This window comes from Alnus glutinosa, chromosome 11, assembly GCF_958979055.1.
Source record: "Alnus glutinosa chromosome 11, dhAlnGlut1.1, whole genome shotgun sequence".
NCBI classification, from domain to species: domain Eukaryota; kingdom Viridiplantae; phylum Streptophyta; class Magnoliopsida; order Fagales; family Betulaceae; genus Alnus; species Alnus glutinosa.
The window spans coordinates 19,821,300-19,840,814 of NC_084896.1; the positions used below are offsets into that span (position 1 = coordinate 19,821,300).

A 19,515-nucleotide genomic window follows, 5' to 3' on the forward strand; every position below is an offset into this window, starting at 1 on the left:
AGCCGAAATCAAGATTCCTTACAAATTCATTAAAATTGTAGATTTTCAAATTACGTTAGTTTATATCATTTTTTTTTTTTTTGCATCGAATGGCTATTAAAAATTAGACACGTTACCAAGGCATTAAAAAAAAATAATCGTTTGAAAAGGTTTTTTTTTCACTTTTGAAGAGACGCTTATTCCTTAGTAAATCAAAAGACAATTTTTTGGTTAAATCTTTTCTACGACGTAAAGCTCAATAACCTGATAAAATATACTCAAATCTCAATAGTAACATTTCACATTTTTAATAAGTAACATTTTTCACATTATTCAAAACAAAAAATGGCATGAATTTACGTAATTTGAAAATCTACAATTTCTATGGGGGATCTGAGCCAATCAACTTACCATGGTTGGCTGTTATACGTAGCATATGATATTGTTATGATTATGATGTTCAATCCATCACATAGTTCACAATTTGGGACTGTTATGTTGTGTATATATGTATTGTACGAAATTTATATTTAAGGTAGAAAACATATTAAAATGTATATGATTTACACTCTAAAACATTTTGATCATTGCTTAAACCAAAAAGTAAAATGAAAAACAATAAAGTGATAACATAGGAGAAAAAATGAATACCTAATCAAACAATAAGAATCACAAGTTAAGTGTACCTCTGACAAATTTGGCACGTATGCAAAAGCGATGCAGATGGAAGAGCTACATCGTATGGGGTAGACAACGAAGATTTGGTGTAACTATTGCTTGAATATGGATTCTTTAAAGAATCCATATTCAAGCAATTCCTCCCTCATAGTTACTAAAAATACTGAAAATAGGAAGTGACATTGCTTGTCTACTCACTGCTGGAGTAAGATGTGTTGGTCCCGGCATATCTGATGGGAGAATAGGCAATGGAGTCTCAAAATTGAGAACATGAATTGTTTCCCTTATTGAAGGCCGAAAGTTTCGATCGGGGTGAGCACACCAAAGCCCAACAATCATCAAGCGCTCCATTTGCTGCTCATCAAAATCTCCATCAAGCCTTGGGTCAGCTGCTTCAAGTACCTTTCCTATTCCATAAAGCTCCCAAACCCACTCCACCAAGACTACTTGTTCTTGAGGGGCATTGGTCATGATTGGTTTTCTTCCACAAGCAATCTCCAAAGCGACAATTCCAAAACTATAGACGTCTGACTCCTTGCTAGCATTACCAGATGTGACACATTCAGGAGCCATGTAGCCCATAGTGCCTGCCAAAACAGTGGTTTGTGACCCTTTCACATGGTCCACAAGCCTAGCTAGTCCAAAATCTCCAAGCTTAGCATTAAAGTTTGAATCAAGCATAATGTTGCTCGATTTTATATCCCTGTGTACCACGCATTGTTCCCACTCCTCGTGCAAGTAAAGCAACGCTAACGCCAATCCTTGAGCAACTTTGTACCTCGTTTCCCATATCAATAAGCTTTCTTCTGTAAAAAGATGTGAATCTAAGCTTCCATTGGGCATGAACTCATAGATGAGTAAGAGTTCTCCTCTTTCATGGCACCAGCCAATCAGTTGCACCAAATTCCTGTGTCTCAGTCGACTAATGATTTTAACTTCTGATGCATACTCTTTTATCCCTTGTTTAGACTGTTTTGACACCCTCTTAACAGCAATGAAGGAGTTTGAGTCTTGTAAAAACCCTCTATAAACCCCACCAAATCCACCCTGACCCAGCTTCTCTTCATCATTGAAATTATTCGTGGCACGAGCCAATTCTTTAAATGAGAACCTCTTCGGTCCTGTTCCCCTTTCAAATTCTTCATCCATGCACCTGTCAAAGGCAAGATCCTCTGCTGTATAACTATTTTTCCTCTTCCACAAGCAAAACAGAATTAAAGCAAACCCACCAACCAAAAAAGACCCACCAACACCCAACCCAATGGCTAATCCCAACCTGTTGCTTTTCCTTGGTTTGGTTACAATATCTTCCAAAGTTGAAGTAAAATTCCATGTGCGAATGGTATGCATTGCAGTATCTCTTCCTGTTGCGGCTGTGAATCCAAAAGTTACCCATTCAGGCAAATAATCTCTCAAATCAATCTTATAAGAAAGGGATTGCCATACCATAGCATTGTTTATGAGACCAGTGAAGAGAACACTCAAATTATGAGAACTAGAATTATAAGTAATCCTAGCTTCATTAGTTCTCCCTTCCGTAATAGAAATATTAGCCCCCAACCATGAGACATTAGCAACAGATTCCATGGAGTTTATATCAATACCTACATGTACGCTGGGCGGATCCCATTCTTTGTTTGAAAAGATGTCAAACTCCACCGCCACAAAATGATTGCCCGTCGTGTTTAATGTCTGGTTACGCCTACAAAGACCCATAGCGCCACCATCGCTGTCTGTAGTAGTAGTCGAACCATTAGGTGCAAGGAAGAACGCAAGCCCATCTCCATAGTAAGTAATATTAGTATTCTCTCGCGAATCAATGACAAAGGAAAAATCGGTAGTGAAATCTGTGAGGTTTCTGGATGTCTTGTCCCACAGGTGCATGGGCCTGACATACGTGGCTCGACCAACAGACGTTCCAGACCATCCTTTGACCCTGCTGCCGGTGAGATGGATGTCTTGGTTTTCAACGTAAGATCTGTCGCATCTTAGAGGGGAGTCACAAGAATCAAAACTGGTGAAGTTGAAGAATAAAGCACTCGTAAATGGGCGTAGTGGTGAGAAGAAATCGGTGACAATTAATAAGAGATAAAAGAGGATTAGAGGCTTTGGCAATGGGAAATGTTTGATTTTGTAGCTGTAACAATCCATGATTGGAACTTGGAAGGAAGGTGGTTGAGTTTGATGAGAAGAAATTGCAGATTGTCATAAAAGTAAAGATAACAATTGTGAGGCCCATATAGACGGATTGGGATCCCCTCAGATTTTGCAAAAATCTGAGAATCTCAAATTTTAAAATCGCAGCCGTTATTTGCATCTAAAGAACCAAAACTAGCCACGTTTTCAAATTTCAAAGTTTAAACAACTCCGCCAGCATCTAAAATCTAAAACAAGTCTGTCAAAAACAAAAGCGTCCAGAGAGAAAAGAAAGAAGAAGAGGAGGAAAATGGAGGGCGAAGAGAAGCGTTCCAGTATACTCTCCAGAAGATCGTGTGCTCCAACACCTCCTGCTTCAAGCTCCTCTTCCTTCACGTCCAAGTCCCCGACAAAGACGCTTCTCTCTCTGTGATATGTGCTTATTATGCTCTGTGTTGTAGTTGCCGAGAAAATGGAGGAACGTTTGAGCAACGTTTTATTTAAGTAAAGGTTTGTGTATTAAAGGAAGACGAACATGTAACCAACAGAAATCCAACTACATAAACCTTACCCACTAAATAAATAAATTAAAAAACGCAGGGAACAGAGCATCTTGTTTTGATCCTCTACGACTTACCGGGTTCGTCAGTGTAATCCTTCAAATAAAGAGAAAATCACAGTTAATGAAGCACTCAATCAATGGCTCCAACATGTAGTTGGGGAAATGAATGCCCGTTGGTTGGGGAAGGAGATGCAGAAGGTGGAATTGAATGGGGTATGCGAAATACCTCGTTATGCCGTTCCCACGAACTGAACCGCTGCCTAGTGATCCAGATCTGGCCGGGACCCATCCTGAAACACCAGTGAGATCTGGAAAGTCATGAAGAGTATACAGAGCATAATATATAACAATGATCGAAGCAACAGAAATATGATATTTTCTCGGCAACTACTACACAGAGCATAATAAGCACATATCAGAGAGAGAGAATCGTCTTTATCGGGGACTTGGACGTGAAGGAAGAGGAGCTTGAAGCAGGAGGTGTTGGAGCGCACGATCTTCTGGAGAGTATACTGGAATGCTTCTCTTCGCCCTCCATTTTCCTCCTCTTCTTCTTCTTTCTTTTCTCTCAAGACGCTTTTTTGGTAGCAGCTCTTGTTTTGGAAGCTCTCTTTTTGTTTTTAGATTTTAGATGTTGGCGGAGCTGTTTAAAATTTGAAATTTGAAAACGTGGCATGTTTTGGGATCTTTAGATGCAAATAGCGGCTGCGATTTTAAAATTTGAGATTCTCAGATTTTTGCAAAATCTGAGGGGATCCCAATTGAAGGTGAATTTTCACGTGCTTTTGAGACAACTGGATACAAACAGACACCAACATATTCCTTAATAAATATATGTCAAAGTAGCCACATGATAATAATTTATAATTTATAATTAAATAGGGATTATATTTTATTTAAGAAAAAAAAGTATACATAACCCCTTCAAATTGCAACCATATTGCTAATGTCCCTCTAAGAGCATTCCCAATGGCTTATGTATTTTTCAATATAGAATAGTTAATCAAAATCTATTTTATCTAGTTTAGCTAATGAATTTTAAATGCACTATACATCAGATTATCTATTTTTAACTCCATATTATTTTTTTATTATTTTCAATTAATTTATTTTATTATATTATTATTTTTTCCACGTGGGTCCCGCTTCATAACTCCACTACTTTACAGACTTTCTCTTAAATCTCCACTATAAAGGAAGAAAAAAAAGGAAAAATGTGGAGCGGTGGAGGGATAAAGGAAAAAAGCAAAGCTACAAAAGTGGAGATGAAGAATAAAAAAAATTAGATAAGTGAATAGTATAACTCTACTTGTAGAGTTCCACTATTTATGGAATTAAGAAAAATCTATTCTAGAATTGGAAAACATAATCTGATGGAGTCTATTTTTAACACTTTTGTTATCTATTCTAACTTAAAGTTGCAAATAGATAATCCATTGGGAGTGCTCTAAGTTACTAATTGTGTCAATGTCCACCTAATGACAAACATACCCTTCATTAAATTATTAAAATAAAATAAAAACTAAAAAAAATTATTAAAAAAATATAAAATAACAAAAATTTATACAAAAATAATAAAAATTAAAAACTGGTTTTTCTTTTGGGTAGACTTTTCTTCCTTCTTTTAGCCATTGTTTTCTTTTCTTTTTCTTTTACTAAAGCTCTATTTATTTACTAAATTTCAACTGATTGCATTATCACTAGCACACTGCCACGGATTTTTTTTTTTTTTTTTAGAAAAATCCATTGGTATTTCATAAACATAACTTACATAACGTTTTGGTTGAAACATAATTTGTTTTTTCCATTTCTTTTGTATCATACGTTTTATCCATGCCCAAACAGGTTTATAAAAGTGTAGTAATTAATTATATTGTTTTGATCACAAATTCAATGTGGGTGTTTCTTGATTTCGCACAAGGGTTTTAAATAATATTAATAGTAATTGTAATAACTTAAATCCTAGAATTTTAATGTAGTAGCAAGCCAAATAAATGAAAATATCTCACTATGAGTTATTGTTCATAAAGAAATTAAATGATTATATGGTTTTGTAAGAAATATAAGCGGTCAGAAAACTGCAGGTATATATATATATATATCGTAGTATATTTTCTGCATTAATTTCCAAACGTTTTGTAGTATAAAGATTTCACAGTTTCATATGAGATAATTTGACTATCTAGAAAGAATTTATAAAGGATTAAAATTTATAAGTTAATAACATGACAAATTAATTTCAAATATCTCATTAATCCATTCTCTCAATTAACTAGTAAGCCTAACCCGTATTTGTATTAATATGCTTTCCTAGTTATGGGTAAGAGGGCAGTGATTTGTTTAAACGTGTAGTCAAGTGATTACTTAGTTATTAAGGATTTGTCTTAGTTGCGTTCAAAGAAGTAAGTAAATCCTCTGCCTCTTTTAAGATTATTTTATGTCATGTTATTTTATCTATGTTTCTAGTGCTTATAGATATTTTGATTTGAATAATTGTTTGTTTAATGTAGTGTGAAGTTACCTTGCTTTCATAAAAGGTCTCCAAAGAGATTTTGAAAACATAAGGTTGTTTATGAAAAAATTATATCATCTAAAAAAAAAAAAAAAAAAAAAAAAAAAAAAAAAAAGAGAAATTTGTTTTAGAAAGTTATTACCGCGAAATACTTTCTAAATATATTAAACTTCTAATTTTGTTAAGTTCCTGATTTGGGAAAGTTTTATTTTAGAAATTGATCATTATGAGAAGTATAAGATGAGAAACACTCTTGTACGTTGCCCTAAAGATACCCAGAGAAGTAAAAGAGATGAAAAAATACTTTATAAGATGAGGGTACGTGTAGATGAGATATTTTTGGCCCAAAAGAATTAATTGAAAACACGGCTCAGTACCAATGTTGGGATGGAGGCGCAGCCACTGAAGAAGGCTTTGCCAGAAGATGTTATTCCATCAACAGTCATGCTAAGTGCAATTTGATTGATTAGTTGACGGGCAGCTGATCTGCGGCCACAGTCGTTGTCATGGTTGCAAGGAACGTGCAACCCTAGTACACGAGGCATAACTGTGTACATGGGCCCTATTATAAAAAATTAGTAATAAACATATATGTATATTTATATGTTTCAAAGAAAAGAATATGTTTTAACTTAGCTTTATTGAAAATTGTATCTTATTTAATTAACGATATGAGATAAAGATGTTTTGAAGGGGTTTCAAGAAATTAAGTTTTTTCCCTTCCAAAAAAAAGAAAAGAAAAGAAATTAAGTTTTAAAAGCAAGATTTTAAAGAAAACTGAGTTTAACCCAACTGTTTTATTGTTGGGGATTTACTTATTGAGCCTTTCAGCTCATTCAGTTTACTTTTTGTTTTCATGTCTTGAATAAGGACTAGGTGGTCGAGATGTGGGGCAAGGATTTCCATTGGGAATATATCATGAATGATTTTTCTTCAAATCAAAAAAAAGCAGTGACACATGAGCATTTTCAATTATGAACTTGTTACTATAATTTTATAAGTTTTGGTCAAACACTTCCGCACTTAAATAAATTTTTAATTACAGTCATGTTTTTTCTTATTTTACCATGCATTTATTATCTCATTTAGTTAACTATTGTGGTATGCCTTATAATTATTTCCGCATCTGAACAGGGAAGTTAACGAACCTACCCCTTTTTCGGGCTATGAATGTTACAGATAACCTCGACCCCCTTCCTGCTGAATAATTCTAAAACTATTTCATGTATCACTCTTGTGTCCCTTAAAAAATGATGTAACTTTTAAAATCACCATTTGATCAAACTTCAATAGTGATTAATCACAAACTCAATCGTGATTTTGAAAGCCTCATCATTTTTAGAGACATAAGAGTGATATAAGAGACTTTTAGCATTATTCATTTCTGACACATGAGTGTCATGCTAGAAACTTAGAAGTTGTAGGTTACTTACTTTTCTTTTTTCTTAAGAAAATGAAAAAATTTAGGAGTGGCCAGACTTTTTTAAAAAAACTAGTTTTTAGTTTTTTAATTTTGTTTGTTCTATTTTCTTAAATTAATAAATGTATTTTTGTCTTATTAAAAAATTTAAAATTGTTTTAATCTTTTTGTTAACTTTGAGAACAAATTAACAATTTTTGATGATTTTAAGGGGACATTAACATATATGGACATTGTCGAGGCACTGTGTGTGAGAGCCCATCTAACAGTCTATTAAATAGCATTACTCTTTCGAATTAATTTGTGCGGCAACTACATGGATTTCAATAAAAAATACCTTCAAATTAACATCAATAACTAAGGAATGAATAGTAAAAGTAAAACATTTACTTTAGCCATATTACTATTCTCCCATAATTCAATTCGCACAAAACACTCTAAAGATCTGGACCAAATCTAAATCAGATCCTACGTCTACTAAGGAATCGAAGTCCAAATAAAACTCTGATGGCATTCCTAAGTCAAGAAGGAGCAGGAAAGAAAATGTAGGTTGACCTCTACCTCTTTGCCTATAAATAGGTTCATATCCCAAATATAAACGACATACTAAATATTTTATGCATAAAGCATATTTTTATCTTAGAAGCTAATTTAGGCATCGAAGCAAGCCCCTGGAATTGAATGATCTCTAAACTTTAGTTGTTTTGTAGTATTCTTAAAGAGCGTGAAGAGCATCAAACAATGCGTCGTTCATACTGTACTAGAAACTGTCATAACAATATATATATATATATATATATATATATATATGAACTCGAGATTGAATTGTTTAAAAATTATGTTAATTTATTTAATTAACTCAAATGACAAAATTTTAAAAATAATTAATTAACTAAAGATTAGTATATATGGATTTACCAAAAAAACAAATATTACATTTTATTTTTTATGAGGAATGAACAAGGTAATTGAACAGGTCATTGCAAATTCGAGTTCATTCAAAAAATAAATAGATAAAATTTGAACAAATTATCTAACTAGATAATAAATTCGAGCTCAGCTTTGAAAAAAAAAACACAAAGAAAAAACAAAAAAACATTCAATATTTATGTCGACTCAATTCTATGAAGGAAAATGATAGATTTACAACACCACCACAACAAGTGCACAACACCCCCTCACATGGGGGTGAGCCCCATACACTGGGTTGATTCAGTATGAGTCCGCATTGCGGTCGCCCTTTTGGTCTTTTTTTTTTTTTTTCTTTGGTAACATATTTTATGGTTTTTGTGTTGTAGCATTAGAGAAAGATAGAGCACTCAGGAGCAAAATCCTTTTCTTTTCTTTTTTTTTTGTTCTTTTCTTTTCTTTTTATCCATTACCGTGGTTGACCAGCCTAAACCGACAAAAGTTACAGACCGTTGATTTATTCCTTTAATTAGCTATCATCATTTACATATTGTTTAGGAAAAATTTATATTTTACCCCCTAAATTTTTATCCGATTTGAATTTAATTCTTAAGTTTTTAATTTTAAAAATAAGGTCTTTATGTTTTGTCTAAGTTTCAAATTGATCACTTTATTACTTTACCGTCAAAGTTAGCGATTTCTCGTTTGTTACATGTGTTTTATTTGACACTCTAGGGTACTTCATGGTAACACCCAATACAATGTCAATGTCCATGCAACAAACTTAACGATCTTTCATCTAATATTACAAATCTAAAAGATTAAGATTACGAAAAAGATATATGGTTTTTGTTTCTAGAGTTGGGTCTTCTTTTGTTTTGTTTTTTGTTTCTATGAATGAATAGGCGCTTAATGGTGTGGTATTAATATTAGGTGTTGATGTGTCAATTGAGACACATATAAAATCTGACAAATTAACTATTAATTTTGAGAAGAAAAAAAAAAGTGACAAATTGACCTATTTAAAACTTGTGCAAAACTTAAGGATCATATTCTTGAAATTAAAAACTCAAAGACTAAATTCAAATTGGATAAATATCTGAAGACTAAATATGATTTTCCCCATATTTATTAACAACCCCCTGAAGTACTAATGTTGGCCAAAACCCTTCTATTAGCGCACCGTGTTAAATCAAGTAGAAAAAGATATGTGTGCATGACATGCATGAGCTTATTTTTACCTGGAATAATAAAAATACTGTTCCAAGTAAAAAAAAAATTGCAAAAAATACACTTTACCTGTCACCACTTTTGACATTTTTACTTTTATAGTCAAAATGGAGCATTTGAACCCACAAACTATCAAACTGTGAAACTTTGCACCCTTCAAGTTTTTTCGTCCTTTTGGAAGGAAATTACTTCACATGCATCGAACATGATGTTTTAGCCCCAAAATGCCCCAGGGGTAAAGTGTATTTTTCTTAAAATTTGTGGGCTGCTAATGCAACTTAGTTTTTATACTCTGATAAAAAAAATTGAAGGAAAAACTTCAATTACCAACTCAAATTATCATGAATTTTGCAACGTCGCTCCCAAATTATCAAAAGTTGCAATGTAAGTATTTGATGTTTTGGCTCCTTTCAATCCTTGGCCTCTATCATTAGGGCTTTTTGTTAACTCAAACGGCTAACATGAAAAATTTCTCTTATACCCTCGTAAAATTTTTAAAATAAAAATTAACCCTTAATTAAAAATTTAAAAAATTTAAAATGAAAATCTAAAAATATTAAAAGAAAACACAGGAAAAAAAAAACTAAAGAAAAGGGGCTGACTTAATTTTTTTATTTTTATTTTTTAACAAAAAATCTTCTAAATAACTGGTCAACGTGAAAGTATTTTCGGAAGATTTTGGACAAATTTAGTTTTTCTATCCATTTTAACTATCAATCTTAGGATCCGTTTGGGTTTGCGATTTCAAAAAGTGCGATTTTAAAGTAGCGATTTTAAAATATGCGATTCAAAAAAGTGATTTTTAAAAACGCAGTTAAGTGTTTGACAAAATTGCAATTTGGCATTTAAAATAGCAGGTTAATATTTTAAAATACTGCGTTTTCAAAAAAGCACAACATTGCTTGCGATTTGAATAAACACTTTTCTGTGTTTTCAAATTTCAATTTTTTAAAAACGCAATTTCCAAACGTTTCATTTTCTACGATTTGGTTTAAAATCGCACTTTTTCACTACAAAATTGCAATCCCAAACGCACTCTTAATAGAGTGACTTTTTTGCTATAAAATTGTAGTTTGATGTATTCAAGTATCAGACGTGTTAGTTTATGGAACTTTTATAAAAATAATTAATAGTTCAGAACTTAAGTGTATTTAACCCTAAAAGGAAAATGGGGCAATTTTTGGCATTTTTGACTAAAGGATAAAGCAAGGGAATCACGGCTCATTTAAAGCAAAAGGTCATCTGGTCACCTATGGGTACAATCAGGGCGGTTATTTATAGCTAGTGACCAGATAACCACATACCAGATTATAATTAATGAGCCAAATGATCTTACAATTAGATACTTATTCAAACTTGATAGTATAAGAAACTCCTAAAAGAGGCCCAAACTGGGATATTACTTAAAAGCGGTTAATAACCAGCCTTCAATAACCGCATAACCGTGTATTACAGTTAACCGCTAACCTGCCTAACAGTTGTTGTCGTATTTATTTAAAAATTATAACCGCCTAAACCTATTGTGGTTGCAGTTAGGACCTATGGCCACGTAGGATTTTTCAAAAGTTAAAAGTAAAATAAAAAACAAAGAAAAAAAAAAAAAAAGGATAGGCCAACTTAAAAAAGAAAAAAGAAAAAAAGGGTGTTGCATAAAGTAGTGTTTCACGCACATCCCCTCTCCCATTTCTTTTCAGGATTAAATGCTTTATAATCCTTTATTAATACTAGTGATTTGGGTTGAAATTAAACGAATTCCTCAGTTTCAAAAAATGTGTTTCGTTCTATATCTTAATTGCGTTCTATGTCAAGTTAATAAGTAACTTGTCACATATCTTATGTGCCTCATTAATATTATTAAAAAAATTAAAACAAAAATAAACACAAAAAAAAAAAGCAAAAAAAAATTAAAAATTTGGAGTGGCTCAAGCCACTCCCTATTTATGAAAAGGGACACTTGTCACATTGTAAGTGAATTTGAAGTGGCAGCCGTTAAATAATTGGATAGAACCTAAACAAAAGTACTAATTGTGTTTATATAACCATTTGCAATAGTTTTTAAAATCATGATATATATTTGATTTCAAGTCATTAAAACAAAAGAAAGGCAATTGTGGTTTAATGACCTTAAACCTTGATATGGAAAAGGCATTCGACTTTATAGAATGACATTTTCTCTTCAAAATTTTGAAATTGCTCGGTTTTAACTCAATTTGGACACATTGGATTCGACAATGTTTATCCTCGATTTCTTTCTCTATTTTGATGGATGTTCCCCATTTGGAAAATTCTCTCCATCTTGTGGTTGAAGGTAAGACAATCCTTTATCACCTTTCCTTTTTTATCAAGGGATTGAAAATACTCTCTAGGCTCATCCTTAGAGAAAAAAAAGGGGAAAGAAAATCATGGCATCAAAATTTCGAGGCTTGATAGATGAAGCTTAACCTCTATCAAGAGTTGTCCTAATACCTATTGTATTTGGTGAGGGAAAAGGTCAATTTTGCAAAATTTGGTATCTTGTTTAGCAAAAATTGCAACCCATCAATTCAAGCATCCATTATTTCTACCCTCTTTTTATCCCAAACAAACAAAAAAAAAAAATTGCCTTTGAGGATCTAAAAACTAAGATATCTAGTCACATTTCTGGTTGGAAATCTAAGTCGTTGCTCTCTCAAGCGGGTAGTTAAGGGAAATAAAAGACTTCTACAAAGAAAAATATCAAAAGCATAACACTTAGAAACCCAATCAAAGTAAACTTCTCCTTAGGATTATGGATCCCCCGAGGGGGAAGCGAAATTTTGGTAGGACTTCCCACCAAAAAAGAATAAGAATCTCACTCTTAAATCTGTTTGGGGTCTTGGTATTAGAACTATGAAATTTCAAATCAAAGCACTCGATCTAGTCCAAGTTAAGTTGGAAAATTCATTCAAATCATGATCTTTTTGGGTTCCAGCTCTTAGAGCTAAATATTTGAGAAATGTATAATTTTTTGGATTCCCCCATCAAAATTGGTTCCTCTTGGCTTTGGCAGGGCAGTCTCAAAAATAGGCCTGTGATTAAGATAGGGGCTGGTTGGGCTGTTTCTAGGGGTTTAGGTCTCAACATTTGGTATTCCCGTTGGGTTTGAACTTTAAATGGTTTTAAGCCCTCCCCAGTCCCTAATCACTTCCTTTTCTCCCCCTCCTGATCTCCTGAACTTTAAATGTTTTTAACCTTGGCATTTCAATATAGAAGGTCTCCGTTTGGTCATTGTAACTTCTTTATGGTAATTAAAAAACAATCATTGTATATTCACGCAATAAGCCAAAAAAGTGAGTATATATAGCACACCAAATAGCACTATAATGATATATATATATATATATATATCCAATTTCTTTTTGGTAATTATTATTACAGTTTTTGTAACACGTGGGGGATTGTTGTTGTGTGTGTGTTACAAACTATTGCTTCAAGAATGGTTTGGCGATTCCTCAAAATCAGAAGCAACGTCGGACATAGAGAGTTGCATGAATTTTTGGAAACAATAATTTTTGGCCTTAGTGAAGGCCAAACGTTGAGAACGGGGTGAGCTCGCCAAAACCTAACAATCATCAAACACTCAATTTGTTGCTGATCAAATGAAACTCAGATCAGAGAAAACTTATGCTTTTAATTATAAAATTTAGACATTCGGACCTTATTTGTCAGAAGAAAAATCAGGAATAATCGAATTGTTGCAAGTTATGGCACATGGCAAATCTCTCTTGTCTAATTGTCTTTTATTTTTTTTAAAAAAAAATAGCGTGACATCGTGTATACCGTTAAATGTATCAATTTTAAGAGACGTGTCAACATTAACTTTATATACACAGTTAAATGTACAAACTTCGAATCTTAACTATGAAATTAATACCATTTATTTCATTTGGAAGGAAGACTTATCTTTCCCCTTCAAATTGGAGCAAAAAACCAATTGAAAACTGTTGCAGAGAAATAAATAAGTAAATAAAAGAAATAGCACAGCAAATTAAATTAAAAAAAGAAAGAAAGAAATAGGTCTTCTGATTAATGTAGAAAAAAACGAAAAGAAAAAACAAGAAAGAAAGAAAAAGAAAAAAGGGCCCGTAGTCTACACGGGTCTTTCTTGTCTAATGACCGACTCTAGGATTACTTCCAAAATTACAACCACCCCAAACCACCCAATTGATTTTTTCCAGTGAGCTAACCAAATCTGGTGATCGGAATGGTGAAAGAAAGAATATGGCTGGAAGTCGAGGTTTCAGGTAGAGGCTACTGGTGGTAGTGCTTGGCTTCAATGGGGGCTGATATGTTACAACCGTATTAGGATAAACAGAGTTTGCCTATAAATCAGAGGCTAAAGTTGCAAAATATACAGATAATTATAACTACATCTAACTACTGTTTGTAATTCAAATGATGACAACTAGTGACTAGTGATTACAACAGAAACAGAGAGTTAAACATCCAGTAGGAGTGTGAATGACTAAGATCACGTACATGTGGATAATCAAGACTGCTCCTGCTTTCTGGTTTCTAACATTGTGGTCTGATCTCTCTATTTTGAGCATAATACTATCAACATATTCGAGGAGAATATTTTGTTCTTAGTAGGTTTGCAATAAAATTACTTTTTCTTTGAAGGATGGATGTCTTCGTTTTGATACAAGATGTATAAGAGTAGAGGTACGTAAAACTTCAACTACAGAATCACCCACGACAAGGGAGCTAGAGAACCATCTGTTGTCCCCTGTTTTATTATGTGCGAATAGAGGATCATTTCTCAGCTTCTAATGACCCACTTTTTCCATAACTATTAGCCAATTCTACCTTTCCATAACTGCCGTTGTGGGAGAAAAAGAAATGTAAGGTAGTGATTATTTGCCATTTCTCAGCTTCTATGCTTGAATTTTCTTGTTATGTGATTAATCACTAAAATATGTTTAGAAAAAGTAGGACAGAGTTAACCCCAAGAGGCTAAAATATGGCCCCTCATGATCACTAAAATATGGCCCCTCTGACCAATTTAGCGCATAAGCAGAAGCGATGCGGAGTGAAAAGTTGCAGAGGATGAAGTAGATAATGAAGAATTGGTGTAACTATTGCTTGAATATGGCTACCGCCCTCCTCATAGTTAGTAGAAACATTGGAAATAGAGAGTGACATTGCATGTCTATTCACTGGTGAGGCCAAATGTGTTGGCCTCGGCATATTTGATGGGAGAATGGGCAATGGAGTCTCAAAATTGAGAACATGAATTGTAACTATTGCTTTTGTATAACTGTCATACAACAAAATAATATGGTGTTAAATTACTACTTATCTTAAAAGCTTAAAGGAATATTTAACTGAAATGTAAAGTGAATTATGGAGTCAGAGCTCGAACTCATGATCCCGGCCTCTGATACCATGTTAAATTAACAATTATCCTAAAAGATTAAGCTGATAAGAATTGGAAAATTTAATCATTTAATTAATACTTTAACAAGTGGCAGTTAAAGTTAGCCATTTGATCAGCATTTGATTTTTTTATTTTTTTATTTATATAAGTAGTAATTTAATGATCAATTTTTACTACCAAATCATTCAATGTTACGTCAATTATTATCCGTAACATATTCAGTAGCAAACCTCAATTTTGAATTAAATAAAATGTATTAGGTATAATTTTTTGTACATTTTATTTGTAAACTTATTATTAAATTTGTAAAATCTACATGTAGTCCTATCTATTTAATAATAACTTTGCACATCTCTTCTACATAGATGAGCAAGAAAACGAGATATAAAATTTCTCTTAATTAAATAATTAAAGTTTATAAAAAAGTCTTCGGCTAATCACGATGCCACAAGTTTCTCTTGAAAAGATTTTTCCACATTCTTATCCTATTTCACTTTAATTGACATTAATCTATTTGACTTGACCATTTCAGCCTATGGGGTCTCCCTGTTCAGACCTGTACGGATCACCTAACTAATGAATGTCAATTTGTTTTTAAGCAACTGCCTCTAATTAGAGAGAAACAACAAGCTTGAAGTCTTCACAGTTTGAGGTAATTATTTCTTTCTTTTTATCACTTTGTCAGTCATCATCGAATGAAATTCAGATCAGCGAAAACTTATACTTTTAATTATGAAATTTAGAGATTCGCACCTTATTTGCCAGAAGAAAAATCAGGACTAATTAAACTATTGCAAATCATCACACACAGCAAACCTCTCTAGGCCACTTCAAATTGAAATAAGATCAATTTTTTTTTAAATGACGTGATATCATATATATTATTAAATACATCAATTTTAAAAATGTGTCAACATTAGCTTCAATTACAATATTAAATACACCAATTTCAAATCTTAAATATAAAATTAATGCTCTTCATTTTATTTGAAACGAGGACTATCTTTCCCCTTCGAAGTGGAGCTAAAAACCAATTGAAAACCGTTTGAGAAAAATAAATAAATAAATAAAAAGAAATAGGTCAGCAAATTGGCTTTTCTGGTCTCATGAGGATTACTTATAGACTACCACATTTAAAAGGATTGAAGGTGAATTTTCATGCGCTTTTGCCAACAGACACGTCACTCCAACCAATTGATCCCTTAATAAATATGACAATTACTCAGATGGTAATAATCAATAATTTATGATTAAATACTTACCTTTTTGGGTTACAAAATCGACTTACCATTGGCTGGTTGTTATATATAGTATATGATATTATTATGATTATGATCTTCAATCTATCACAAAGTTCACAATTTGGGACTGTTATGTTGACTATACATGTATTGTAGGAAATTTATATTTAAGGTATAAAACACATTCACATGTATATTTTTTTTTTTTTTTTTTTTTTTTGAAAACTCTAAGGCATGTTCATCATTGCTTAAACTAAGATGTAAAATGAAACACAAAGGAGTGATAATGTAGGGGAAAAATCAAACACTTAATCAAACAATAAGAATTTGAAGTTAAGTGTACCTCTGACCAATTTAGTATGTATGAAAAAGCAATGAGGATGGAGGAGCTACATCGTGTGAAGTAGATAAATGAAGAATTGGTGTAACTATTGCTTGAATATGGCTACCGTCCCTCCACATAGTTAGTAGAAACACTGGCAATAGAGAGTGACATTGCATGTTTATTCACTAGTGGAGCAGGATGTGTTGGTCCCGGCATAGTTGATGGGAGAATAGGCAATGGAGTCTTAAAATTGAGAACATGAATTGTTTCCCTTATTGAAGGCCTAAGGTTTCGATCAGGGTGAGCGCACCAAAGCCCAACAATCATCAAGCGCTCCATTTGCTGCTCATCAAAATCTCCATTCAGCCTTGGGTCAGCTGCATCAAGTACCTTTCCTATTCCATAGAGCTTCCAAACCCACTCCACCAAGACTACTTGATCTTGAGAGGCATTGGTCTTGATTGGTTTTCTTCCACAAGCAATCTCCAAAGCGACAATTCCAAAACTATAGACATCTGACTCCTTACTAGCATTACCGGTTGTGACACATTCAGGAGCCATGTAGCCCCTGGTGCCTGCCAAAACAGTACTAGTCAGTGACCCTTTCACATGGTCCACAAGCCTAGCTAGCCCAAAATCTCCAAGCTTAGCATTAAAGTTTGAATCAAGCATAATGTTGCTTGATTTTATATCCCTGTGTACCACGCATTGTTCCCACTCCTCGTGCAAGTAAACTAACGCTAACGCCAATCCTTGAGCAACTTTGTACCTCGTTTCCCATATCAATAAGCTTTCTTTTGTAAAAAGATGTGAATCTAGGCTTCCATTGGGCATGAACTCATAGATGAGTAAGAGTTCTCCTCTCTCATGGCACCAGCCAATGAGTTGCACCAAATTCCTGTGTCTCAATCGACTAATGATTTTAACTTCTGATGCATACTCTTTTATCCCTTGTTTAGACCCTTTTGACACCCTCTTAACAGCAACGAAGGAGTTTGAGTCTTGTAAAAATCCTTTATAAACCTCACCAAATCCACCCTGACCCAGCTTCTCTTCATCATTGAAATTATTCGTGGCACGAGCCAATTCTTTAAATGAGAACCTCTTTGATCCTGTTCCCCTTTCAAATTCATCATCCATGCACCTGTCAAAGGCAAGATCCTCTGCTGTATAACTATTTTTCCTCTTCCACAAGCAAAACAGAATTAAAGCAAACCCACCAACCAAAAAAGACCCGCTAACACCCAACCCAATGGCTAATCCCAACCTGTTGTTTTTCCTTGGTTTGGTTACAATATCTTCCAAAGTTGAACTAAAATTCCATGTGCGAATGCTATGCATTGTAGGATAACCTGCTACTCCGGCTGAGAATCCAAAAGTTACCATGTCGGATAGGTTATGATTTCTAAAATCGATATTATAAGAAAGGGATTGCCATACAGTAGCATTGTTTACGAGACCAGTGAAGAGAACACTCAAATTATGAGAAGTAGAATTATAATTAATCCGAGCTTCATTAATTCTCCCTTCCGTAATAGAAATTTTAGCCCCCTTCCATGAGACATTAGCAACAGATTTGATGGAGTTTATATCAATACCTACATGTTCGGTGCTGTCGGGCGGATCCCATTCCCCTTCAGCATTGTTTGGATAGATGTCAAACTCCACTGCGACAAAAGGGTTGTGCGTCGAGTTAAATAACTCTCCGTCTCTCGCGACACCCAAAGCGCCACCATATGTGTTAGGAGGAATTTTTGAATCATTAGGTGCTAGGAAGAATGTAAGCCCATCTCCATAACGTGTTCCATTTGCATTATCAATTATAAACGAAAAATTGGTGGTGAAATCTGTGAGGTTTCCGGATGCCTTGTCCCACAGGTGCATAGGACGGGAATACGTGGCTCGAGCTACTGCATTCATGGCTGAATGGCTGGTGAGTCGGATGGCTTGGTTGTAAATGACAGCTCCGTCACATCTTAGAGGGGAGTTACCGTTACAAAGATCAGAATCGAAAGCGGTGAAGTTGAAGGATAAAGCACTTGTAAATGGGCGTAGTGGTGAGAACAAACTGGTGAACATTAATAAGAGATAAAAGAGGATTAGGAGCTTTGGAAATTGGAGGTGTTTGATTTTGAAGTTGTAGAAAGCCATGATTCGAACTTGGAAGGAAGGTTGGGTTTGATGAGAAGAAATTGGAGATTGTAATAAGTAGAGCTAAACAAGTGATTATATAAGCTGTGGTTTGAGTAGGGAGACCGATAGGCTGAAACGGGACTCAATTAAGTCGTAGATTATGTATTCAGTCGGGAGGGAGTGCGCGTGTGAAAATTCTCCAGGACTCGGTCATGATTTGAACTTGGGAGAGAAGTTGGGTCAGAATAATTGCAGATTGTAACATGAAAAGCTAAAATAAAGTGGAAGTACTTAATAAGAGAGAAGCCAACCATTATACGTCTTCAAACTAACACGGTAAACATTAGCGGATTTAATTGGCTTACGGTGCTCTAAATAAAAAAAAAAAACAACAGTATTTAAGCTCTAATTATTTTTAGAGTTCTGATTTAATTTGACTTATTTTCTTTTTTTCATGAAACTCTTGAAATTAAATCTAGATCTTTAAAACAATTACAACATAGACGTGTAATTTTTTTTACATCACTTAAACCAAATTTAAATTTATCTAAAGAAAAAAAGAAAAAAAAGATCTTAAATTGTTACTTTTGATACTCCTATATCACATATTCATACATGTTACATACCATATAAAACAGGGTATTGTACGCGAACACAACAATTCATTTTTGTCTGCATAAATTTGCGTTGGTAGGTAGACCTGCATACCCATACCTTTAATTTGATCAATTGGATGTGATAGACATGCATACCCATACCCATAAATTTGCGTTGGTAGGTAGACATGCATACCCATACCTTCAAATTCAATGAAGGATGAAGGAATAGGTGTAGCCTAACTTATCTGGGTCAGTCGTTCCTCTTTATTTCCACGATCAAATGTAGAAACAAGTTGGGATGTGATAGATATAAATTTCCACGATGAAATTCAATGGAAAAAACGTAGAGTTGATTGTTAATTAATGTCAGTTCCTCTTTATTTTGACAACTGA

General features: G+C 33.7%; 2 protein-coding genes across 4 annotated transcripts; both read right to left on the reverse strand.

The window, feature by feature from the left end:
- Window positions 1–487: 487 nt before the first annotated feature.
- On the reverse strand, window positions 488–2,871 carry LOC133881431 (L-type lectin-domain containing receptor kinase IX.1-like). 3 transcript variants are annotated; one of them, XM_062320363.1, is made up of 2 exons: window positions 2,262–2,871; window positions 488–2,030 (listed from the first exon to the last, which is right to left on the reverse strand). In XM_062320363.1, exons 1-2 carry the CDS (start codon window positions 2,806–2,808, stop codon window positions 787–789), a joined length of 1,791 nt encoding a protein of 596 aa, XP_062176347.1. In that variant the 5' UTR covers window positions 2,809–2,871; the 3' UTR covers window positions 488–786. The 3 variants fall into 3 exon arrangements, with proteins under 3 accessions (XP_062176347.1, XP_062176346.1, XP_062176348.1); XM_062320362.1 differs by having other exon boundaries at window positions 488–1,810; window positions 1,934–2,870; XM_062320364.1 differs by having other exon boundaries at window positions 2,266–2,427.
- A 13,505-nt stretch (window positions 2,872–16,376) lies between these two features.
- Window positions 16,377–18,845, reverse strand: LOC133882336 (L-type lectin-domain containing receptor kinase IX.1-like). The gene has a single exon (XM_062321479.1). The coding sequence runs from the start codon at window positions 18,539–18,541 to the stop codon at window positions 16,511–16,513; it is 2,031 nt and encodes a 676-aa protein (XP_062177463.1). The 5' UTR covers window positions 18,542–18,845; the 3' UTR covers window positions 16,377–16,510.
- Window positions 18,846–19,515: the final 670 nt, after the last annotated feature.